Source organism: Lepidothrix coronata, unplaced genomic scaffold, assembly GCF_001604755.1.
Source record: "Lepidothrix coronata isolate B3197 unplaced genomic scaffold, Lepidothrix_coronata-1.0 Scaffold255, whole genome shotgun sequence".
NCBI lineage: Eukaryota > Metazoa > Chordata > Aves > Passeriformes > Pipridae > Lepidothrix > Lepidothrix coronata.
The window spans coordinates 267,420-293,144 of NW_016690435.1; the positions used below are offsets into that span (position 1 = coordinate 267,420).

A 25,725-nucleotide genomic window follows, 5' to 3' on the forward strand; every position below is an offset into this window, starting at 1 on the left:
TCTCATAGTAAGCAATTCAAAGGCACACTACATTTTCACAGGCAGCATGAATGAACAGGGTGTGCAGTTTATAAAAGCACAGAAGGTAACACTTAATCTCCCAGTCCTGAGAGTGTGGGATATAATAAGTATAGCTGTTAACTAACTAATTTTCCCAGAAATATGGGCAAATTATTAAGAAACAAGCAAATAGCAATACCGATCTCCATTCCCTGTAAGCTTTACTGAGCTCATTCTTACCAGTCTTCCTGAAAAAGGAAAACAGCTGAGGTGCAAAGGCTCAAAGGCATTTAATCACTTAATTCCCTTTGAGGATCTGGGAGTAAATGAAGCACCTGGATAAGACAAGCTGTCTGCAGCACAGCAGGTATCCCAGGTCTGTTATAACACCCTCTTCACTTAGCATTCTCCCTTTGAGCGACAAAGCCAGAGAGATATAGGCACAGAGCAAGCAGGTGCTCAAAATCTTCCTGGTCACCTTTGAGAACGCAATGCAGAACTGGTCATCTTCTTCAGACTATCCTGTATCTCCCAATTCTGGCTGGAAAGGGACAGTCTGCTAAGGCCTGCATGGGTGTGGCTTCTGTGCAGGTGTCCAGTGGGGAAATAGGGAGTTTCTTGCCTGGGTCAGCTGCCCACACACATCCTCTGTCGGCCATATTTGAGTTTGCTAGATTTCAATGAAATATGATGGAGAGACAGCTTAACAAACAGTACAACTACAGGTAGGCTTTTCCAAGGGAAGGGCTTTAATTAATTCATAAAGACAGGTATTTTTTTCTTTCCAAGTACAGCTAACTTGTAACATAAGTAACATCAAAAATTTTCACAGTCATAAAGCAGGCAGAAATGTGCATGAATGTTAGGGCACACAACCCTTGGATGGCCTGTTTTTCCCTCCCACTACCACTGTTTTTGTGTTGGTGATGATGTACGTTGACTACACAAAAACATACTTTGTGTCCCTTTCTCTTCTGTTACCAAAATGAAGACTGTTAAGGCAACTTCTACTGTGGCCAGGTAGCCAACAGATACACACAGTGGATTAAGAACAAAGAAGTCACATTTGGTGTGTAGTTCTTTGAGGGCTTGATGTGAAAGGAACATCACTGTGGATGTGATCCGTAGTTAAAATGCATAGACTGACCTTTTGTCAGTGCTGCTTTCTGTTCATCTGCAGTGAAAGTCAGGGAGAGAGAAGCCACTAAACTGCATAAAAGGAGAAGAGCCCACTACCAGAGAAACCATTTGGGGTTTGTATTTTCTTTCGTTCTTGGTTATTTCTATTTATTCTTTGCTCTCCTTTTTACTTAGAACCATGAAATGACAGCTTGGTGGTTCCAAGAGCTGGATCTGGCCTACCTCTAACCTTCTCTTCCCTCCAAGCTGCAAGCAGATTGCTTCTACAAATCAGCCTGCATTTCAAACATCACCACACACTTTTCTGAGTTTCTTCTATCCAGAGTGCCTGTAGCAGGAGGAGGTGGATGCTGGAGCCTTCAAGGCCAGCTCTATGGTTAGAGGTGTGCCAACAACTGTGTCAGCACCAACAATGGCAGAGAGGTTGTAAGATTTCAAAGGACTGATTTGGCAGGTATGGTATCCTGTCTTGCCTAGATACAAACCCACATGACACCTTGTTCCTAAACACAAAATACTGTGCACTGCAAGAACTTCACACTTGAGCACAGGGTCAACAAGGCGAAAGGAAGGCAGCAGAGAAGGAGCAGAAGAAAGGTGTCTTCTCTGAGCCTTTTATTTGGAATCACATGAATTCACACACTCTTTACTATGCCTAAAACATGGTTCCAGTACTATTGTTCTGGCACATGTAGAGCTTTCCTAAAGTTACTGCCCAGCTACATGCACCAATATCTCATTTCTCTTCACAGACTCAAGACATGGTTCCTAGCAAAGCAATCAAATTACAGAAACATTGAATGATTTAAGTTTAGAGGTTCATTTTCATTCATAAACAAAAAATGAAATTAAAAACCTGCAGCATTGTTTTGACAGGTTTCAAGATTTGAAATTCATGGGGCTCCTCTGAAGTGACAAATATTTTTTTGCTTGTTTGTCAATGAGGCTCTTCAAAGTAACAGTGCCAGGAAAATTCCCTGTAAACAATTTCAGTCTTCCAGTGGTTTCAGCATATCCCAGCTGGCATTTTCAGGCCTCTGCCCTTGGAGCACAGGAATCAATCCTCTTGGATTGCAGTTTCAGCACACAACATAGCACTGTTGAAATCCACCGGTGTGTTCCAGCTCTCATGTGACAGCCAACATCCTGCACTGAAAGCTGTGGTAGTTTTTTTGACAGATTGGGCTTTTCAGAGATCCCCAGACAGCTCTGACAGATTAGCGCCGCAGCCTGAGAAAGAATGCATGCTTACACTCCTTGCTGTCCAAGGGGTAATATTTATCATAAAAATCCAAAATGTATTCCTCAGTCTTAAATCCAAACTTCTGGTAGAGCAGCATAGCAGGGTTGCTTGCAGAGACGTGAAGAGTTACATCTTTGCCCATGCAGGTCTGCCAAGGAAAGGGGGAAAGAAAAAAAGAAGGTATCACAGTGAGAGAATGAGACAGCCTCTGGGGGAATGCAGAGGTGAGGAGATTCATCAGTTCAGGTATTCAAGTAACTGAGGAAATGTGAGAAAAGCTGGAGGCCCCCACACAGAAATCATCACACATAGCAAGAGCAAAGGCAAAGGGAACGCTGCTATTCCTTCAAGCCTTTGTTTCTGGGAAACATGGACTCTCTGCCAATGAAAGCAGGTTTGGGATTATAATTTGTCATCTTTCCATTGTCAATTACTAAAGTAACTGTTAATTAAAAATAATCTCAGTGTACAGCACTGATTTCAGATACTTAACAACGGCCTGAAGAAAAGACAAAACATGCCAGAGGATCAGGCACCTTACTGCACTCCTCCCCATCAGCAAACAGAGCTGAGCTCTCTGTGACCACTGGAGCAGCCCCAGGGCATCTCTGGGCTGTCACAGTAGAATTCCTATCTATTCCACCCAGCTCCTCTCCCACCCTTCAGGGCACAGCACTCCACCTACTGAGAAGGCAGGAATCCAGTTCAGGCAGCAAACAGCATGGCTGAAGTTACCTTAAAGATACCAAATTATTTTAACTAGCAACACCGATAAAGACGCTGAAGTAATTTTTTTTCTGCTTTCATCAAGTGTTTTAATAGCATTCTATGTATATGGAATGTATTGTAACGGTAAGTGGGAACAGTAAAATCCTTTAGAAAATTTCCAAGGCAGAACATCCAAAGGTAAAGCTCTCACAGGGGATTTAAGGAGGGAAGGAAAAGAAGAAATAATTCAGAGCAGGTTTTTGGGGAAAAGGAAGTTTTAATGAGATCATTAAGAAAATGCAGTTTGCTCCTCTGGGCCAGATGCATTAGAGGGTAACTTCTGAGAGCAAACCAGTCACTACTATTTGCATCAAAACACTTCCTGTTAAGTTATGCTTTTCTCAAGAATTCCACCCCAACCTCAGCCCATTGATCCAAGAGTAAGGGAACTACTCTTAATCTGAACAGCATATGAAAGTGTCTCTAGCTATAGAGAGTAAACCCCAAGCCCAAGCAGGCTGCAAAGCAGCACCTACAATCTAGTGTTTGAGGAACAGAAGGTCACAACCACCATTTAAGCTCCTACATGGCTAAATGCCTTCTACCACTGACAAAATGTCAGCAATGGAAAAAAAAATCTAATGTGAGCCAAACATAAGTGCTGATCTCATTGCTAGTGAGCCTAATCAGCCTCAAATCTGCTTGGCTTTCCTGAATTTGGTAATTTTATGCTAGTCTACCTGCAAGCAGGATTAGGTTAATTTGATGTGATACATCCTACAAAAAAGGTGTAAGGATTTTCTACAGCTGACTTGCCAATGCATCCCAACTATGCTGGAGAGACAGTCTTCCAGAGTCCACCTGCTGGATCCCTGCAAACCTCGGCACATTGCTCGCACGCACTTGTTCTGACTGGGTGTTGACATCTCACATCAACAGACTACAGCTGAGGGCAATTTACTTCAACACAGAGATGCTTGAGAAATGCAAGGAGTGAATTTAAAGTATATTGGTTAGTGGCCTGTGTCAACACATAGAGAAAAGAGGTGGACACTGCAGAGAGCTGTGCAGGTAGAAGAGTTACCCTTGGATGGTCCAGAGGAGCTACTCTCAGTGAAAACTGCTTTTCCAAAGAACAGATCACTGTTCTTAAGGCTCTGCCAGCACTCCCTACCTTTCTTCAGCCAAATAAATAAGAGAAAAAACATTTTCAATTATGAGTTTTGTTAGTGCAGCTCATCTTGACTAAAACAAGTTAAGAAGTGTTTCCTATCGGCAGCTCTGCCATGAGAGTTCAGGGAGTGGTAAAACCGTGGGTCCTGAAGAGGCACAGTTACGCTATGAAAAGGACATATATCTGCATTCTTACTCAAAATTAAGCTGGCTTTCCTACAGTTTAATTCAAGAAAGTAAATGGAATTAAGGCCACTTGAATAACAGTACTGATTCAGAGATTTAATGATGTTTAACTACGTTAATACCACCCATTTAGTTAGCTCAGATTAATTATCCCAAGTGTTCCTGTGGAAGAAGGCCCAGTACAAGCTAGTTTGAACAAAGTGAATGAGGTTGCACGCACTCTTTATTTTCAACTCAGCTGTATTTGAACCAGTGTATTAAAAGTCAAAGTGAATTATTAAGATCAGTAATTGATTTAATGCAACAGTCCTGGTCATGGAATAAACCTCCAAGTGTAGCCAAGAAAGCTACAATAGATTCTAATTGAACCTGTCCAGTATTATCTCATTTTCTCCTTTAAACTCCACATTTACAGTATTACTTTTACATGAACTATTGACCAGTGAAGAACACAAAGTTAATCCCAAGCCATTCAAAGTGTACAGCATCTTGCTAATTCTGAGGACCTGACCAGTATGGTTGTTCTTCTAAATACATTTTAGCTTCTCCTTTGGAAGTTATTTCCCCCCATAAATATTCACACTGGCTGCTGACCATCTGTGTGGGAGTGTAAGTAGAGAAAGGGAAAGGTGAAAGAGCCAGAAGGGAAGAACACTACACTACTTACTCTCTAATATTGGCATGTGTGCACACAAGGAAGAAGGGAGAGCTAGTTCTTTGGCAGTCATGGGACCGTTTGATTACCTGGATAAGATGGTAAATCATGAAGGTTGCAATCCCAGCTCTTCTCCACTCAGGGTGAACTAACAGAAAAGAGATGTAAGCTTCATTGTACTTCACATCTGGCACCATAAAGCCAAAGGCAATGATAACTTTCTTGTAAAGGACAACAACACTGAAGTCTGGATACTGCAGGCATTCTGACAAATCTATTCCTACGGAGAAAGGGAGAAACAGCAGCTGAAAACATTGCAAACCACTTGTATGGAAATTCCAGGGTTTAAGGATTCTCAGAAACACTCACTTGATCCCTTCCTTTTTTACCTTTATTTCAAAGCTCTGATATAAAGAGATCACAGAATCATAGAATGGTTGGCATTGGAAGGGACCTCTGGAGATCATCTGGTCCAAAGCTCCTGCTAAAACAGTCCTCCACTACTAAAAATTATGCAGTCAAATTTCCTGCATTTTGGGAAATCACAGGGGTTGGGACACCTAGAGTGCAGGGGATGAACCTTGCTTTGGGAAAACCAGCTGCCTGGTGTCTCCCCTGCTAGGTATGTAAGGTAAAAGGAGATGATTCAACAAAACAGAGACAAAATACGACCTGATTACTAGCAGTGAATCTTGCATGGAGAAAGTAACAAAACTAATTTCCTTTCAAATGACTTAAGGATGAAACTAAAACTTAAAATTCGCTCTCTCTGGAGGCAACACACATGAAACTGGGCTTCAACTCTGGTAGCATTACCTGACTATGGTTCCTATCTCTTTTCTCCACCTTGCCTTGAGCTCCTACTGCTTCCTCTTGTACATACTCAGCTGCTTGTGGATACCTGACCACTGTGATACCTGACCACAGCTTTCAAGGTTATCAAGACATCTGCTTTTAGCATGCAAATTCTCTAAGATGGGGCATGAAGCAGCCTCTCTCAGGCAGTGGTGCTTCTGTGACTCAGAGGCTGGACACAAACACCCAAGGCTGGTGACTTCTGAGTGGAGTTTGTTACCTTGCCTAATCACACTGCTGCTGCAGTCCTAGAGCATCTACACAGCATGTTAGTGTCAAACACTGCAGTTCAAGACACTGAAGATGGACTGCTTGGTAATTTGAGTGGACAGACCCTAAACAAGATGCAAGACATAGTGGAGATGTACCAAAAATAGTTTCAGCCTCACGTTGGCAATTGCAAATATACTTGGAATGTGGGGTAACAAAATAGCAGGGTATGTTTTCCAGTAATCACTCTTGATGAGATGCAAGGCTTCATAAGGTACAAGGCTTCACCAGGCACAAATAAGTGGGTGAATTATTGTCTTGCTTGATAGTAAGCTGAGTGGAGCAAGACGTGGGAGGAATTGATTGGCAATAGGGAGCTTTGTTAATTTTCTCAAGGCTGCAATTGCCTGTGGAGTGCCTTACAGCGTGTCTGTACAGGAACGCTTTCTTGCATTGAGCACTGGCGTCTATGAAATGGTGCTGTCCCCTCAGCACACAGTTATTCCTGTAGGAAAATGCTTAGTTCATGATGGTTTACCACTTGTCTGCTCGGGAGATGTTTCCCATTAGGGCATGAAGGCACAAGATACTGGGAGAGACAACATGGGGGAATCTTGCTTCGCAACAGCTCGTTTGTGGTTACTACCTGCAAACTTTTTTCTGCCTTGTGAGAAGCAAAAAGAGCTCTGACTTGAATGATTTGGAGGCATAGAACTAAGGTCTGGGCTCATCCCACATGGTGAAGTGCCTAGATTTTATGAATTCGGTGAATGAGAGCATCACTATTAGGCAACTTAGCACACATGTCATTCACTGATGATTCCCAGAGCCCATATGCTCCAGAGGCCTAAACTTAAGCAGAATTATAGGTGTTTCTCTAAACAACAGTGCTAGTTTAATGACGTTCACCCAGCTGCATATCCCCGCCTGCCCCCCAGGTTGTACCAGCCCAATGGAAAGCTAAATCCTTTGCAACCACAAGGACACTGGGCTTTACCTCCTGAAGCATCAACTCCTCACTTACCTCTCCTGCTAAAACAGAACCAGGGTGCAATGATCATATCCCAGCCTCAGAAATTTTTCACCATAGAAGAGATTTTGATTCCTGTTTGGAGACTGATGGGAGTGTCAGCTTTCTGATTTAATGATGAACAGTTCACAGTCACCCACACTCCTTATGTTAAATAAAACAGGGTGAGTCCTGAAGAACTTAATGAAGGTGCAACGCAACTTGGCCAGAACTTCAAATGCATTATCAGGAGAGGAGAGACTATGACAAAGAGGTTCAGCCTCTGTTGGGATTGCAAGTGTTTCTCATGAGCTCTGAAACAGCTTGTGAAAAGAAAGGTGTGCAAGGCCCTGAATTGTACAATTTGGACAATGAGTAGCACAGAAAGCTCTGATCCTGACTGCAGTATATAAGCACTGCTGAACTACAAACCCTGCTGAATCACTATCTGCAAATCAAATCATAAAGCGAACAGTTACTTGGAATAAAGGTGTGACTGTTTGTACTGGGCCTTTCCAAATTAGTCTGCTGCACTGTCAAAAGCTGATCCATGCAGATGAACATCCCTATTATTATTTCAGAAGAACTAAAGACTGCAGCCTCATGACAGCCCCCATAAAGGGCAGCCACTGTCCCAAGAGAGCCTACAGTTCAAGAAATGACACAAAAATTCAAACCCAGTACATACTGAGGCTTGAAGAAATAAAGGACATCACAGTGGAGCCTGCAGTTGTAAATGCAATTCACAGAAGCACAGAATACCCTGAGTTGGAAGGGACCCACAAGGATCATCGAGTCCAACTCCTGTCCCTGCTCAGGACAACCCCAAGAGTCACACTATGTGCCTGAGAGTATTGTCCAAATTCTTCTTGAACTCTGTCAGGCTTGGTGCTGTGACCACTTCCCTGGGGAGCCTGTTCAGCACCCAACCACCCTCTGGGTGAAGAACCTTTTCCTAACATCCAACATAAATCTCCCCTGACTCAGCTTCGTGCCATTCCCTTGGGTCCTGTCACTGGTCATCAGAGAGATCAGTGCCTGCCCCTCTGGCTTCCCCTTGTGAGAAAGCTGCAGACCATGATGAGGTCTCTCCTCAGTCTCCTCCCGGCTGAACAAACCAAGTGACCTCAGCCACTCCTCATATGACTTCCCAACTTTCACTCCAACATATCCAGCTAATGGCTGCTAGGAAGAAACTTTCTCACAAAGCTAATGAACAGTAGAACTGTTTACTTCAGCCCCTGATTCTGAAAAATGTTTCACTGGGTGCTTAAATTTAGTTAACTTCCAAACTATTACACTACTTCTATTGGCACCTATTTCTGTAAGTGTTGTGCTAATTGGGGCCTAATTTCCCAGTTCTACATGATTTCAAGACACAAAGACACCAAACCCATGTCTCCATCTCAGAGGCATTCCTGTGACATCAGATAACAGTTTTCTAAGAACTGAGCCAGACACCAACAGAAGAAAAATTTGGCCCAAGAATGTTTTTTTTCTGAACAAAACCACTTCCTTCTTAGAAAACCAAGCACTGAAGGAATCTTACCAGGCCAGAAGAATTCATGGCACATGGAGTTTATAGTAGGGATGTGATTAGGGCGAACATAGCAGTAATCAATGGGTGCTTCTGGCTCAGCCTTCCAGTTGAGATCATTCCTGTGTGGATATGCCTGGATTTCTGCCAGCAGCCTGAGTTTTGGGGGCTTTGTCTCATAATCACGCCTGTCAGGAACATGAAAAGCAAACACAAAAAGCAAGTGAGCAACAGTAACTGCCACTGCAGCTGAATAGGTACTGACCATGAAATATTTTCTGACATGCTCAATTTCAAAAAAAAGAGCAGTCTTCCACTCATGTGGGAAAACAACACTCAGCTCGGGAAAAACACCCACCCTTGGGTCAGAGGCCAGGACACTTCCCAGATCCACAGTATGCCCAGCCAGCCTGTCCTTACAGCAGGAGCAAGGAAATCATGGTTCTGACCCAAGAGCACATGCAACTTGGATCGAATGACTACAGCAATTCTCTCTCTGCCCCGCTCTCTCTTGTAGATTACCCTTCCCAATACAATCAGTTTAACTACTCAGCTAAGTAAAACTATCCTTTTGGGGTTACCATAGTTACCATAGGGTTACTGGGTTGCTCTTTGAGGAGGGGCAAGGAGCACTGCCCAGGAAAGATGTCCTCTCTGTGGGCTGTCGGTACACAAGCCAAGAGCAAACTCAACCTCTGATCATCTGTACCTGATGTAAGGTTTCAGGACACGGGATGTATAAGGGCTAACAACACTGTGGTCTGACAGCAGGTCTTCTGAGCCTACGAGTCGATACAGAAACTTTGTTGTCTGCTGTCGATATCCCTTCATGGTGGGTAGCATAGTCTATATGTACAGAAAAATGCAGAACATTTCAGGAAGATTAGTCAATGATTTAACACAGGGGAATTATATCAATGGATGCAGATTAAGGGCCTTTCAATGTGACAGGATGGACTGGACCATGATAGTCCCAACTCTGTGGACTCTGCTGTGCACTCTTAGATTTAGTGCCCAAACCTATGAGCTGCCCTCATCACTCAAAAAAGCGCTGCAAGTTATCTCCCTCCTACGTACTTTGTAGAACATTCACCTGTTTAGGTACTTCCAGACCTCCATCATCAGCATTTAAGCAGGGCTGGAGTACAAATACATCAACATTTGTGGTGCTGACACTGATAGACTGTTGTGCTGTACAAGCATGTCTCAAGAAGAAAGGGGCTTAAGATAGCATCGGTGAGGACACAGCCCCAAGTCAAAATGAGTCTTGTTCATATAATCCTTTTTATTTTGGGAATCAGATAACCTCGATGTGACACTGCTGTCTGTAGCAAAAGCTTTAGAATAACCAGTGCCAAAAGCTCACTTAGATTTGGAAACACCCACCTGGTATCTATCCAAGATCCTGAAGTCCTGGCTAGTAGTTCTGTATGTTGCTTGCCCTGCTAGGGACCTGGAAACACCTCCTTCTTTGGCTCCATAAATCCCATCAACCAAGAGCAGTGCAGCATTCACAACTTGGTCCAAGTCAAAGAGTGGCAGTCCTCTTTCCCTCTTGGCCTGCCTGACTAACAGCTTGCGCCTCAGCCTCCGGGCCTCTGGGGTCATGCTCACAGCATTAGGACAGGCTTCAAGTCTCTTCAGCAGCAGCTTTTCCTCATAGATACTAACAGAGGTATGCTTGGGAGCTCTGGGTTTAGCATCCTTCTCCAGCTGTGGCTTTCTTTTGTCTCGTCCTCTCACCTTCAACAATGTGTTTGACTCTTCAGGATCTTCACTGTCACCTTCCACCCGTTCTGTTTTTTCTTCTTCACTCTCCACCTCTTGCTTGATCTGTTCAGCTGTCTTCACTTTTCTTCTGCTTGCTATCAGAGTGCCAGCACTGGCTGTCCCACTGGGAGGGGGCACATACTCTATTCCTGGATCTATGACTCCATCTCCTTCCATTTCCTCATCATCTGTTGAGTAGATCAAAATAATCCAGGGAGAAAAAAAAATTTAAACATCAAAGCTCCATTTCAAAAAAGGTTGTCACAGGACTCTTCTGCTAAGGAAAAACAATGTGGTTTTACCCAACACACTTTGTTTTCTATATACTTCTGGATCTCCTGATTTTGGACAGGAGACACTCTAAAGAGTCCAATTTCAGGACACAGAATCAATCCTGTTCCTAAAGTGTCTTGTAGTTCCGCATCTGAAAACAGAGCCCTGTCCTGAGCTGCAAGCTCATGCTCTTTGACAAACGTTAAGTTGCTGAAAATTCCTGAAGACTGGAGATCAAATGGTCAAGCTGGAGAGCTGCATCTTCAGCTAGCATATCCTGGAGAAGTTCTTTTCCTCTACAGAACTTCACTATTTTTCCTGCCATCCAGAAGTTCTTTGGTCTGGCTCCTTAAGGAACTAACAGCATTCAGCCTGCATCGCTGCTTTGCAATCAGACCCAAATTCAGCATCTTTTAATCAAGATGCTCAAACTTATAAATCTACTGGGACATTGGCACGAGAATAAAATTTCTCCCATTAAAAACATTTGAGAGAAAACTAGAGTTGCTATCTAACGGTGTAATCTGTGTTGCAGTGAAATGCTTATCCTGAGTGGTGCAGCAGTTGCCATGTGAAATCTACCCACTATTTATTCAGGATCCCTAAGAAAACAATAATGAGGGTTTCTTCTGGCCTTAGAAGCTGGTAATACAACGATGGAAAACTAGTCAATTCTCACACTCAATTAAGACAAACAACATTACCAGTTACTTTCCATCTTATCTTGAAAAGATCCTGCAGTTCATTGGGAGTTTCATTCCAAGAAAACTACATGTGGTTCATTACTAAACAAAAAACATGGTGCCTCTTACCGTGAAACAGAGCCTGTGGTGGCATGACATCTGGGATGAGATCTGCTTCCGAGAGAAGGCTGGGAGTAGCTGAATGTGAGGCTGGAGTGCCAGGAGCAGAAAAGTCCAGTGATGGGGAAGGAGAAGGGCTTGTCAGAGGTGTGCGATCTGATGAGCTCAAGGAGGAGAAGTCAATCACCTCTCCTTTCTCAAGGACGATATCGGGACGGCGGCAGCGACTGGTGAATTTAACAGGAGTGGAGGAAGTACTCCGGTCCAAGAAGCCGGCTGCCTCCTTCTGGGCTCTCCGAATATCCTTGGCTTCCTGAGTCCGAGATCTCTTCTCCTTCAGCTCCATGGCTGATTCGACTGGATTGCGGCTTACCCGCTTTCGGAGTCCTTCCACAGTAATGATGGGATCCAGGGGTGGCTTTGAAGCTGCTAAAAAAGTAGTTCGCTTATTCTAACAGACACTGAGCTCCTGCAGTCACCGGATACATACTACACATCCAGAAAAACACACTGACTACAAACCTTAAAAGATGTATTTTCAATATGTACAAGAAATTTGCTCTGGGACACGTAGCATTAAGCCAACACACTACTAAATCCTCATTAAAGCCCCAATCTTGTTCCTCTACATAAAGGAGAACTTGCATCTAGTGACAAAAGTCAAAAGACATTCCCCACAGTAAAGAGAAGTAGAGAAATTCAGCTAAATTCAGGGGATTTCAGCTAAAAGAGAACAACACAAAACACTCTGCACAAACTTTAAATCAGTTAGCACAATGCAAAAAGGTAATAAAATATAACAGGCTTCTCACGCTACAGTATATACACTATAGTTCTCTTGAGTCAACCCTTACATCAGAACAAAACTAAGAATCTGTCCCTGCACACAAACACATGGTTTTAACTGGACTTTTCTCATGGCTTCCGGCTCTAGACCAGCTAGGAACCTACACACCATCAGGGACAGAGTTACCTTTTGCCTTTAGGGCAGATGCAGACAGCTTCTCTCCTTCAGGTTTCATTGTTGGGGGTTTGTTGTGAACCAGTTTCCACCATCCCGGTTCTCCAAATTCCTGTGCCCCTGAGCGGAAAAACAAGGGGCTCCCCACAGAGAGACAGCCAGCAACTGTGCTCCACCATGTTGAGGTCTTTTTCCTATGGTGGGAGAGAGGAAAACAAGTGTTAAGTCCTCGCTCGACAGCTGTGCTTTCATCCTGGAGCCTCCTCCAAGACAGAAAGGGCGGAGCGCTTCTGCCACTGGCACTGATGCACATACACTGAACTACTCTGAAGCACATTTTTGGCCACTTGGAGGCAGGGAGCTGCATTTAAGCCTTTCACTCTGCTGGGCAGTGTACTCTACTGGGTATATGAGTACTTTTGGTTCCTTTAAGAGCTGGTTAACCAGTTAACCAGGGATAACTAGGATGTCACTTGGGGAAGAAGTGAGAAGAATTATTAAAGAATTGCCCCTGTAGCCAATAACTGAAGTATTCTCCTGGACACTGGAGAATCTGGTTCATGGTGCACAGCCTAAACTCATAGTTGCACAGGATCTCAGGATTCCTTCTTGCCTTTGCACACCTCCACTGGCAAAAACTTCCATACTCAGGCAAGGATTGGCTGAGCAGGTATTTGCTGCTGTCCAAGTGTTGCACTTGCACACCTTGGGGTACTCAACCTCATAGGTAGGAGATTAAAGTCATGTGCCCCAGAGCAAAGTCTAGAGTGTTACAGTAAATCTGGATAAGCTGTACTTTAATATGCCAAGGAAGAGAAGCATTGCGTGCCCTGAACTGCTACACATCCGATGCAGCTGTCTGTGTTCCACCAGTGGCTTGTCCAGGCAAGCAGGGAAACTGTGTCTGAGGCCAGTAATCACTCGTTTGAATTTTAATCAGAGCAAGGAGTGCCCAGTTCCCAGGGCAAGTCTCAAAAGGGAACAGCAAACCCTGGGAGGCAATGGCTCCCTTAATGAGGGACAATGGGCCATCAGCCTGTCAGGGTCCCTGTGATTACCAGAGAGGACAATGCTAATATTTCTGAGAACAAAGCAAGGAGGCACAGACAAGCAATGAAAGCAAAGCCAAAGAGTAAATCTGGTTAGGGAGAAAGGCCAGATCTTTACAACAGAGAAATCCCTGATTAAGAAAAGAAGCTGTGAAGTCAATCAAATCTACAACTTGGAAGGCTTGCTCAGTTCCTTTCCTGGCTTCATAGCACATGCATTAACAGTGACACTTGGGTTTGACAGCTTCAGCATGCTCAGAAAAAATGTGCCATTCACCCATACAGCCAAGACTGTCCTTTACAAGAGGGGTTCCTACTCTGACAGCTTCTTTACACACAATCAAAAATGTTTTGTTGGTTTGTAACACCTTCTGTGTAAAAGCCAAGATCCAAAAGTATTAAGATCCAAAACAATCTAAAAGGTGAAGCTCAGTTCTTCTTGAAGAATTTGGTCCTTGCAAGCCTTATAGCCAAGTAATGTGGTACTTTGCTGGACCACAGTTTTGTCCTTGAAGCCTTGTAATACCAGGACTAGCCCATCCATTGTGACTATTTAGAAAAACTCAAAGGCTTTGCAGGTTCACATGCTACCTAAAGGAAGATAAGAAATAATTCAAAATACATGCATTTGTATTGTTTTTGTGTGACATTCCTGGGGCTGTTTTTCCCCAGTAAGAAATGTTAATTTTTTCTCAAGAGTACCCCTCATGCCTATATTCAGATTCTCAATATTAAATGCTCCAACTTTCTCACTAGTGAAGCTCAACAGAGATGTTGCCAAATTAACCAGGTTCTTGTCCATTTGTATAACAAACTCCTTTGGCTCGCCTACCAGACCTTCAGGCAAACATCACGTCTTTACCTGTTCCCTAATAGGAAAGTCCAGTGTTTCTCAATAAAAGCACAAATATCTTCTTTCCATCTGAAGTACCCCTGACGGCCCGTTCCTTCCAGAGACAAATTGTACATTGCCAACATGACGACCTGGAACAGAAGGTGTTGGATACAAGTGAATCTTTTCAGCTTTCTCTGGTGAACTATCCCCCACAGCTGCCATACACACGCAGATCTGTGCTCCCTCATAAATATCTTATTTTTGCAACATCTCATAGGCAACTTCTGCAATCCATCTTCTTCTTGTTTTCATGCTGCCCGTTCCTGTCTTTCTCTTGTTAGACGCACATTTGCTTAGAGATTTCTCCATGCCAGAGGAATAACAAGCTGCCTCGTTATGCAGGTTTATGCTGAGACACGAAAATTTTGCAGCTGTTGTATAAATAAATTACAGTACAACTGTGGTCTGAAAGTAGTGTAGGGAAACAGTCTTTCAAAAAAAAAAAGTGGTCACAAGTAATCCTACTATCTAATCAATCAGAGATATAATGATCTAATCCATCAGACAGTGGTCTTTCTAGACACTTATTTTCCAAACTGAACAGACTGTAAATGCTCTGTAAAATTAAAGATCTCCTAATTGTTCCAGGTATGCAAGAATCAGGTTTGTCTACAGTTGATCTTCATTAAATAGAAACTGTTTACGCACACTTCACAACCAAATTCATTCTGACCTGTTACATACCTAAACTAAAGGGCAGGTGTGAAAACTATTGCACCTCTTTTAAGTAAATCCCAGGTGACCAACTGTTAATTACATTTACTTAATTCATTTGAATACAACTAAAATCAGCTGGGCTGGGATCGTCTTTCAACAACCACAAAGTTTGGTACTACTTCCAACAAGGACTTATACTTCACCCTCAGAGGAGTCTGAAATGTGTTTTTCTTAGGCAGATTGGTCTCTTCACAGTGGACCTTAGCTTTCCGGGATGCACTGCTGAACACATCAAAATGAGGAAATATGGACAGCTTTCATGTCCCCTGCCTCACAATCCCTCTTAGTTTGGTAATTCTTTAGGATTTTGTGGTTCTTTAAATCATGTGGGACAGTCTCAGAACTTCAAAAACAATTCTCTTTTCAACTGGCTAAAGATAAGGATCTGTTGAGGCCACATACTCTGAAAAAAAATACAGGAATCACTGTCCCCATTTTTTCCTGTTTCAGATGAGTTAATTTGACCCCTTCCCTCAATTCAGCTTATCAAGAAGAAGCAGCAGGTCTGGCTGCTGGAAGCCAGTCAGCTTTCTTCCTCACCCATTTTGATTTTGTCTGCCCCTTCCCCATGCCACTCTGAAGAGACTTGAGCATAATGCTAGAAGCCTTTCCTGTCCAAATGAGAAGCTTGCTGAAACTCTGCTGGTCTGCCAGCCACAGACTGCTACACCAATCTTTTCCCCTGCACTGGCCACCACGAGAAAGCACTGTAGGAGTTATAACTGATGTTTTAAACTATCTTTTATGGGACAACACACTGCTACTGTCCTAAAGGATGCAAACAGGTGTCTTGCACATACTGCCCGATGTGGAAACACTGCTGAGCAACAGCTACTGCCTGATCAAATGCGTTTTCAGCAGAGGCAGCCGGCACTGCCTGCCTGTCCCTTGAGTGCCCTGCACATGATGTGCATCAGTCTAGTACCTGGTCATTGCTGTATAATGCAGATTATTTTGATTGCTCAGGTATACAAGTCCTGTAATAGTGAATTACACCAAGGACTCTTGTTAGTGCATAAGCAGCCAGGCTGGAGCTTTGTATTCAGGGAGCTGGCAAACTTTTTGTTTCTATGTTGCCACTTCAGTCATTTTCCATTTTCTTATATACAAAAAACCTGCTCATGCCTGGCAGCTAAAATCTGCCTGAAGCCATGAATTCATGAGCAACATTAGGAGAAAAAAAAAAAAAAAAAAGTAAGGAGAGCTGTTTGTATTATTATCTTTCAATTTACCTTCCAAATGCTCAAGTTCTCATATGCAGGCAATCCTTAGCTAATTAATTTCTGAAGTTCATGCATATGCTTCTTTCTTACTGATACTGATCCTCCTTTTCTGTGTAGTACATACACAACAAACAATTTTAGAAGTCCTATGGTTGTTCTGCTGGCACAAACATTTTACTTACCTGTTGCCACGTTAATCTCAGACGTTCAAATTGCTCCTTCCCATCTTCTGAGCAATCAGAGCAAGTAAATCTGAAAAAGTTATCTCCTTTCAGGTAGCTGAGCTGTTCTCTCAGTTGACCTAAAATGAAAAAGCAAAAATCAATTTCTTTGTCCTTTTATAAAAAAAAATGTGCTGCAAGGGAAATTTAGATTTCCTCCAATATCAGGCAGAAAAGTACTTTTTTTCCCTTCTCCCCAGAGTTCAAAGACCCAGGCAGTTCCAAGGAAGCAATGGACCTTGCTGTCATGGAAGGCATAGATTCATTTCACTGTTGCAGCAGCCAGTAGTGATCAACTGAAAAGCACAGGCATCAAAAAAGGGTATTCTACATAACATCTGAATGTAGGTACAAAGCCAAGGATTTCCTTGATTCTGCAGCATTTCTCATTCCTCCTTGCTTCCCCTAGATAACCTACAGACTTCAATACATAACTGTTTTCCCACCCTACTCAGAAAAAAAAACCAAACTGACCTGTTAAAAAAGGTATGCCACTGCAAAGGTTATCAGTATATATATTTGTTCTCTTCCATGTCATCTTTCCACTCACTGCTATGTGCTTTTACAGCTCTCTGTTCCCTGATACTGAAGTCAGATTGCCAGTCCCTGTTTCCAGCAGCCTCCAGGATGCACTGCAGTGGACACGGAGTGAAGCTTTAACGTGTTTATTTCTCCTATCAGGAGAAATTGAGACTGAGAGCCAAAAGAACAGCCCAGCACTATCAAGAAACACTTTTTCGTTGTGCAGTTGATGTATCAGATCCCAAATCAGCAAAGTACTTCAGCATACACTTTGCTCCTTAAAGCTAACCCTGCATAAAAGTTTGTCTGAACAAAAGCAATAGAGCCATCTGTAAAACCCCACACATTCAAAATGACAGGCTCTAACTCTATGTTTCTTCAGAAGAGAAAAAAGAATAGATTTAACACATGAATCAAGGTTTCCAAAGTCACCCAGAGTTAATTTACAAAAGTATGAAAAACTGAAAAATGACATCACAGGACAGGGAAACAATTAAAGACTACAGTGTTTCTGGAAACTTGCACACAAAAGGTATTTCACTGCAAGTATGTCATCTCTTTACTGTAAAACGACACCAGATCAAGCATTTTTAATGTATGGATGCTCTACTTCCATAGTGAATTGCAGAATTTAACTACCCACACTTCGTAGATTAACAGAATTTCTAAATGGCAATTTAATGTAAAGAAGTGATTATTTGTGTGAGCATGTTGGCAATTTCACAAGTGACAAGTGAACTCCATATAACTGAGCCATTAGGGAGAGTACAGTTTTTCCCTTTTACATTTATGTTGCACATTTGTATCTAGTTACTGTTGCTTTGCAATTGGCTTTTTTTGCTCTTTGGATTTGTTCCAGAGCAACTGGAGAGAGGAACATCTTTGTAAAATAAAATAAACAGTGTTAAATCAAGCACTCCAGTGTAATTCGTGCTACCTTTAACTCTGCTCCTTTTATTATTACATTTAAAGTTAATATTTCCCTTTACTGCACAGTAACTTAATAGTACAGTGCTGGTTCCATTACGTTAACATCTCAATACTAACATGCCTTGAGAGATTTCTAAGCTGTAACTTTTGGCAAATTCTAAGAAGGCAAAAAGGGCAGCTCTGACATATCTGGAAGGCAGTTGCCACCTGAAGAGTTCACTATTTCTCTCCACAAACAAACAAAAACCCCACAAAAAACCCAAATCAAACCAAAGAAAAAACCTCACACCAAAACCAAAAACAATCAGTGCTTTTGGATCTAATAATAGATCAGATAACCCAGAATTTAATAAGTAAAGTCATCTGTTACGCTGCTAACAGCATATATCTTAAGTCAAGCACCAGAGCAGAGGGATCGAGTTCTGCAGCTTGCTCCAAACACCTTCCAGAGCTGGCTGCTGCAGGCTGGACATGTTTCTGTGAAAACCAACTCAAATTCACATTAATGGGAAAACCATTAAGGTTGAGATTTAGGCATTTACTCCACAGATGTGACAAATCAACAGGAAAAAATAAAAAAACAACACCATCACGAAGTCCTTTTCTTCCACAGAGCTTTACAGCAAGGGTCATTATTTTTATCTGATAGAGCAGAGAGGCCAATTTGCTTGGCTAAAGTTCCCTAAACAGCTGCAAGACTTGGGAGGATGTGCGTGTTTTTGAAGTCATACCCTTGTTCTCTGCTAATTAAAGAAGACAGTCCGACTTCCTTACAGAGAATGCCAGCTTTGGACATACACAGAGCTTATGGATCAAAGTATCTAACACACACCACTGCCATTGGGCTGCAGGGCTCCATGCAATGCCAAGCCTTTCTCCAACATATGACAGGATACAGCTAAACAAGGGCTGCCCCGTAAAACAGGTATGCAGGACAGCACAAACAGCTTGCAAACAACAACCACAGGAATGCAAGTGAGGCACAACACAACTGGCAGACACAACACAACGGGCAGGCTTACTTGCTGGGATCCACTTCTGGCACTTCTCGCAGTAATAGGACATCTCCTCCATCCAGGATGCTTCACCTTCATCACTGTTTAGAGAGTCCCCACTCTGGTCATGTGATAAATCCACTGAAGCCTGGTCCTCAGACTCGACAATCAGGAGAGTCTCCCCTTCTACCTCACCCTCCTCCAGGCCCTCTGAGGTGGAGGTCCTGGTGGCTTCATCATCATGGCGACTGAGCAGCCCACTCATGTGAACGCTATTAGCCATCCTAGATCGTGTTTGCAATAATGAGCTATTCCTCCCCACATTGACCAGTCACACTGGATGTGCCAACCAAGTCTCCACAGTATGACAGAGGAAATGTTTTTTGTCCACCCTATAGTTTTAGGGAATAGATTATAACCTGTACAAAATAAACAGTCTTTCACAGATTATCTCTGTTAGTTAAAAAATTTGCAAGTAGTTAGATATGAATGATCTCCAAACGTTTTTAATCAAGCCTCTAAGGACCCAGGCCTGTGCCTAGGACTTCTGGGAACCTTTTTGCATTAGCGCCTTGTCTCTTTCTTCCATAAGCTGCTTTGTCAAAGCAATCTGCTCTTCTAACAGGCGAATATTCTCCTTTTTCTGATTTTGACGCTCAAGATCTCTGAGAACTCCACTTCGCAGCCTCTGAAAACACAAGATTCAGGATTTATCACAGCTCTGTGATGCTGAATGTGATTAACCCCCACCCAGGCTCCAATCCCTCCTGCAGGGCTGTTCACCACGCTGCCTTTGCCACAGCCACTTAATGTGGTTTGAATCTTCAGGAGCTGATATCAATATCAATAAGCCAACAGCACTACACCAAAAAATGCTTTATTTGCACTCACTTCAGATGGGTGGTTTTACTGAATGGTAAAGTTATTGAGCAAGTAAATGCTATGCACCTATAATTCCCATGCCATGCAGGATGGATGTCATCTATAACACCTTGTTATCTCTGCCCTAAATCTTTACCAAATTGGAATAATATCCTCAAAACATCTCTTCTTGGAGAGAATTTTGTGACAAATTGGAAATTATTTTGATAAAAACTGCCATGTGTCTTCACCTGCCTCATTCTGCTCATGTCATAATCTTAAAAAATACCCACAGCCTCCTTGTGCCAAGTTCTTGAAAAAGCAAGGCACTTCATCAAAAAATATCCCCTTTACCTAAAATTTTCATTATAAATCATATAAATTCATAACATATATATAAAAATAAATATAAATACATAACATGTGCAACACACACCAGCACCTTGTAAGCCCCCCAAAGGGTGTAAAAAGCCCTAAGAAAATCCCGGCTGCTCTTTGTTTCCTGCATATGCTTCTCTCTCTCTGCTACCTGGACATTTTTATTCACATCAATACTTTGATAATTAGGTGAAATGTTTGACCTTTGTATCTCACCAGGGGAATGTTAAATAAGTGAAACCAAAACTGGTGAGATGGATTGGAGTGTGGTAAAGGACAGGAGGGACTAGCTGGGAACTGGCTGCACTACTCCAGATATGCACCTCTGGGGACAGGTGAGGCAGCAGAGCAATATGATGAGATCAGACATGGGATGGGTGACACTATGAAAGGAAACAAGGAACTCATGAAGTGTTTAATCGGTTGTGCAGAAGAGATAAAGCTGAAATACAGTTCCCCAGCAACTTCAGCTGAGCACAGGCACTGCTGCTGCCATCCTTCCAGCCCCATGATCCCAACACTGCTGTCCCACCCCAGGGTCAGACATCAGAAAATAATGCTCTGCCCAGTCTACTTTGGTGGTTTGGCTTAAACTCCTCGGGCAGGCAATGTGGTTTCACATATTTAGACACTTAATAGATTTCAAAGCAATAGCTATAAACTTGTCAGAAAATAAGATACACAAGGATAGAAATATTATAAATCAGTAAAAACATGAAATGATTGTTGAGAGCCAGCCCTGGCTCACATCTAAATCATGCTGTGTGATCACAGTCATGCTTAGCACAATTAAAGATTCAATCTTTAGCTGAAGCTTATGCCTAATTTACCAATTCATGTGCAGCTTGGACTCAGGAATGAGAAAGTTTCCACAGGTATCAAGGTTAGCCACTGGACACTAGAGATACGAATAAATTATTTAGCCTAATAGCAAAAAAAGATTAATAATTTATTCAATCCATTTGAATGATGCCAAAATGCACCTGCAAATAATTTATTTGAAAGCTGACCCTGAAGTTACTTTAGATGTCTGTGATTATTATCTGACATATTCTCACAGAGTTTTATTCCTCATCTAGCATGCCAATAACTGCACATTTCAAAGGCAATTATTTTTCCTGTTAAGATCAAAATAGAAAGGCTTTGTTTAAGAAGTAATTTTACCTTGTTAAGAAAATGCACAGACGCATACGTCAGCCAATAACCAAAACTCCAGAAATTAATCTAATAAAACTAGTTCCTTCCCATCAGCTTCTATCAGCTACACTCAGGTTATAAATTAGTAATTGCTGAAGACAAAGTTCATCAACTTATTATCACATTACTATTAGTTAATAACAATAAAGAAGTGTGGAGATACAATGTAATTGAACAATTACACCAAGAATGTAATCTTTTTGCCTTCACAAAACACAGCTATTCTGCAATCTTTGAGATGGTGAATGCATTTACTTTGAAAATGCACAGTTTGCAAAAGACATCTGTATAATTGGAGTATCACAAGTGACAAAGAGCTGTGAAAAAGTTAATCTTCTCACCTTCCTCTATTCTTGGAAGTTAGCACTGCTTGCCTTCTGCATCAGCTTGCACACGCAAGCTCAAATCACTTTGGGCCTGGCACAGCAATTTATAAAAGTCAAAAGTTTATTAATCTGCATAAAAATAAATCTGAAATAATCCCCACACCAGGACTGTAAAATATCCACATTATTTATTTGTTTTATATTATCTAAATAACTGCATCTCTAAAACATGGAGGTCTTATTGTCTGACTTGACCACAAAGAATTATAAAAAGAAAATCTGAGATTTCATTTATAAAAGATAAGCTTTGAGTCTTGGTGCTTCTGAATAGCGATTTAAAATTAGGTTAAACTGATGGCTGTGGAAAAAAAAAAGAATTGAGTAGTTTGGATTCATTTCTGCAGCAGCAGCATAATAAGGGATGTTAATATCCTGCAAACATATACAGTTTAGCACCATATTCAGCTTTTCGAGACATCACTTCGAATTTTAGATAAATGGTTTGTGAACCCATCCCCATTTGTACAGGCCAGGCACTTCTGAAGTCATGAGTTCTCTACATAGAGTTCAGGGTTGTGAAGTCTATGGGCTTGCCCATGCCTGGGTGTATGGAAGAATGGCAAAGAATAGACACTGGATCTGTCGTCCAAAACCTCCAAAATGTTTTGTCACTGACCAACTCGATCTTTTGGCCCCTCCATCTCTAGGACACTCAGCAAACCTGCCTATCTGCCAGCAGCCTGGAAGCAATGACACTGATACCCTGCACAGAAATGGCTGCTTCCAGATCTGGAAAAATAAGTTAAACCAGACCTATGGGGAGAAAGCTGCCCACCTGTCTGGGAAGCAGAGGATCTCTCCAGGTAGAAGCTTGCAGCAGCCACCACAATTGTAACTACCACAGCAATTCAGTCTGTTGCCTGAGGTGTTACTGCATGACACATAGATCCTGGCCTGACGGTGGTATTACTTATTTACCTGTAGATTCTGTTATGTTATCTCTACAGAATAGGAACATTTTGTAAACCTTCATTTATTTTCACAGTCGCTCTATGAGATATTAGCCAAGGATTAAGGTCAAAACATCCATTAAGTTTGGGTTTCTCACTGAAATACACAAAGGTTATGTTCATCAGAGCATGTGTTGTCCTGCAGCACTGCTCAAAGTACAGCTCTGATTAATTTCAGCTGTAGTTTAGTTTATGAGTATTTAGCACATATTCCTGTCAGATCCTCAGTTGCTCAAGGCAGGTACACTGAATTAGAGAGCAACAACCTACAAAAATGGGACCTTTAGTGATCTACCCAACATATATGTCAGCTCTGGCAAATGTAAAGCCATTACTGGTTGCCACTCCAAGAGACCAGCCTTCCTCTCCTTGGTACTGCCTGTGTCATTCAGTGTGTTGTCCAACTCCTGCACAAATAAAATTGCCTCTTTCCTTACCCAGACCAGTCTCATCCTCCAAGATCCACCATTCTCAAGCACTGACAGAGACCTCTTGAGGGGAAAAAATATAACGCTGTAATTACAGACTGCATTGTAAAGCCCACACAACAGCCAGCTGAGCTTGGCTATGGACTAGGAACTTCAAGTCCGGTGTTCTGTAACTTCTGTTTCAGCGTCATTTAACATGGGCTGGTTTTGTGTGCGTTTTCTAGATTTTTTGGTAAATAAGGGAGGGAAAATCATATGGGTGCCCTCATTCCAGTACTTCCTTAGCTCATCAGCAGGGTCCAAAACAGCACACTCACTGCCCAAACATCTGTCACATGCAATACATTCATTACACAATTGTACAACTTTGGGTTGTACAATTGGGCAGGACTTCTCTGTACTGGGACTCACCATCATCGGACCTGACACTTTTGGCTGTGGGCTCTCACACACAGGGTGCCTGTCAGGAATTACCTGATCTTTGTAAATGTAGCACCGAAAACTTCCCTGTTTAATTACCACATGGTGTTTCTGACAGCTTGCACTCTGCCTGTCCTGTCAGAACAAGAAGGGAGCCAGGCCAGGCTGCATGGCACAGAACAGCCCTTTATCAGGATGCATTTGAGGAGTTGAGGAAAAGCAGAGCACATGCACTGCCAGAGGAACAAGCACCAGAGGGACAGCACAGCCAGACAGGGAAGTGTCCTAGAAACACTGCCAGGGTGGTGGCCTTGGGCCTAGAGGATGCAGGATTACATCCTTCCTGCATGCTGGCTGCTGGAGAGGGAGGGAAGTGCCTCCACCGAGCCTGTCATGCCTCACACTGGGGCTCCTTGCTATTAGCCCCTGAAGGGAAATGCACAGGATGAGATTAGGGAGCTGGTGCAGCTAAAAGAGCATGCAAAGGGCAGATGCCAAGGCAGGAAAACATGGAGAAGAGGTAGTTCACGGAGAGAGAAACACAGGGGGCAGCACAGGGGAGGCAGCACTGGTGGGGCACTGCAGTGCAGGTGCAGCTCTGGCCCCTGGGCGCCAGGCTGGGCACACCGAGTGCCTGCAGCCCCGTGTGGGGCACTGAAGGTGGCACGACGCTGGGGCATTGGCTCCCCACCGGGCGCAAGAGGCCTGGGCTGCCCTCGGGTGCGGCAGGGCACTACAGGGATGAATGGATGCATAGATGGATGGATGGACAGATAAAGAGATAGACTGATAGATGGAGGGATGGATGGATGAACGGAGGGAGGAAAGGAAGGAAGGAGGGAGGGAGGGAGGGAGGGAGGGAGGGAGGGATGGATGGAGGGAGGGAGGGATGGAGGGATGAAGGCAGGCTGCAGCAGGGACACGTGGAGTTGAGGCTGTGGGCCCACGGCGGGCACCGAGCACGGTGGGGCGGAACGGGGCGGGGGCGGCGCTTGGCCGTCGGGGGACAGGTCAGGCCCGGGCGAGAGGGCGGGGCGAGGGGGCGGGGCCGCCGTGGGGGCGGGGCAGGGCCCTGCTCGCCCCCTCCCCCCCGCGCCCTGCGACGTGCACTCACCTCAAGCTCCCGGCGCTGCTGGACGTGCACGGCCACCACGATGGCGGCGGAGAGCAGCGCGGAGGTGGCCAGCGCCAGCCAGGAGCTCCGCGACATCGCCGCGGGGCGGACGGCGCAGGGGCAGCCCCGGGCGGGCACGGGTGTGGGATAGGGCGAGGAGGCACGCCCCGCCCCCGGCCGAGCGCCGAGCGCCTCGAGCCAGGCCCGAGCAACCGAGCGCCGATGCGGGGCGGGGCTGAGCACAAGGAGAGGGGATTTGGGAGGGGCCGCTACCGGCTGTCGGCACGGCACGGGGAGCGGAACCGGGGCTCCTCGGGGCCGCGGGAGACTTGTCGCCCTGCAGAGGCTGGGCACTTGCACTTCTGGCTAAAAACTCTGACCTGGGGTGCTAAAGACGGGCCTTTGTTTCATCAACGCCCCTACTGGGGAGACGGTGCCCGACTGTGCTCGGTCGTGCCCGGCTGTGCCCGTGCCTCCCGGTGCCTTGCCGCAGGGGCTGTTGTCTGGAGCTTCCTGCCGGCGTTCGCTTGCATTTCCAGTGCGGTCGCAGCTCTAAAACAAAAGAAAGGAGGTTTCTTCTGAGTACAAGAAAGATTTTTGGTTTTACTGTGTGAAGTAAAACGGTTCTGCACGCACTTTGCTCAGAAAACCCGAATTGCATAAGACAAGCGTCTGGAGAAAGACGCTCTTCACTTGTTTGGTTTCTTCTCATTGTTCAGTGTGTGGCTCTAAAGCCCCATGTTTGGCACTTTTTCATGCTCCGAAGACAGAATTATGCCTCTCCCTGGGGGCTTTTCCCTGGCACCTCCTCACTGGAGTGTGTGAGTGCTTCACAGACAGAGAAAAAGTTATATTTCCATTGCTCCTGTGTGAGAACAACAGATGGCTGTCATGAATGATACTGATCCACCATGTT

General features: G+C 43.8%; 2 protein-coding genes across 3 annotated transcripts; both read right to left on the minus strand.

The window, feature by feature from the left end:
- Window positions 1-734: 734 nt before the first annotated feature.
- Window positions 735-19,643, minus strand: KAT14 (lysine acetyltransferase 14). 2 transcript variants are annotated; one of them, XM_017835390.1, is made up of 10 exons: window positions 19,103-19,643; window positions 16,590-16,708; window positions 14,435-14,556; window positions 12,536-12,717; window positions 11,572-11,991; window positions 10,103-10,674; window positions 9,426-9,562; window positions 8,729-8,904; window positions 5,195-5,385; window positions 735-2,531 (listed from the first exon to the last, which is right to left on the minus strand). In XM_017835390.1, the coding sequence occupies exons 1-10, from the start codon at window positions 19,356-19,358 to the stop codon at window positions 2,358-2,360; spliced, it is 2,349 nt and encodes a 782-aa protein (XP_017690879.1). In that variant the 5' UTR covers window positions 19,359-19,643; the 3' UTR covers window positions 735-2,357. The 2 variants fall into 2 exon arrangements, with proteins under 2 accessions (XP_017690879.1, XP_017690880.1); XM_017835391.1 differs by having other exon boundaries at window positions 11,572-11,988; window positions 19,103-19,533.
- Window positions 19,584-24,915, minus strand: PET117 (PET117 homolog). Its single transcript, XM_017835393.1, has 2 exons — window positions 24,810-24,915; window positions 19,584-19,763 (listed from the first exon to the last, which is right to left on the minus strand). Exons 1-2 carry the CDS (start codon window positions 24,903-24,905, stop codon window positions 19,614-19,616), a joined length of 246 nt encoding a protein of 81 aa, XP_017690882.1. The 5' UTR covers window positions 24,906-24,915; the 3' UTR covers window positions 19,584-19,613.
- Between the last annotated feature and the right edge of the window lie 810 nt (window positions 24,916-25,725).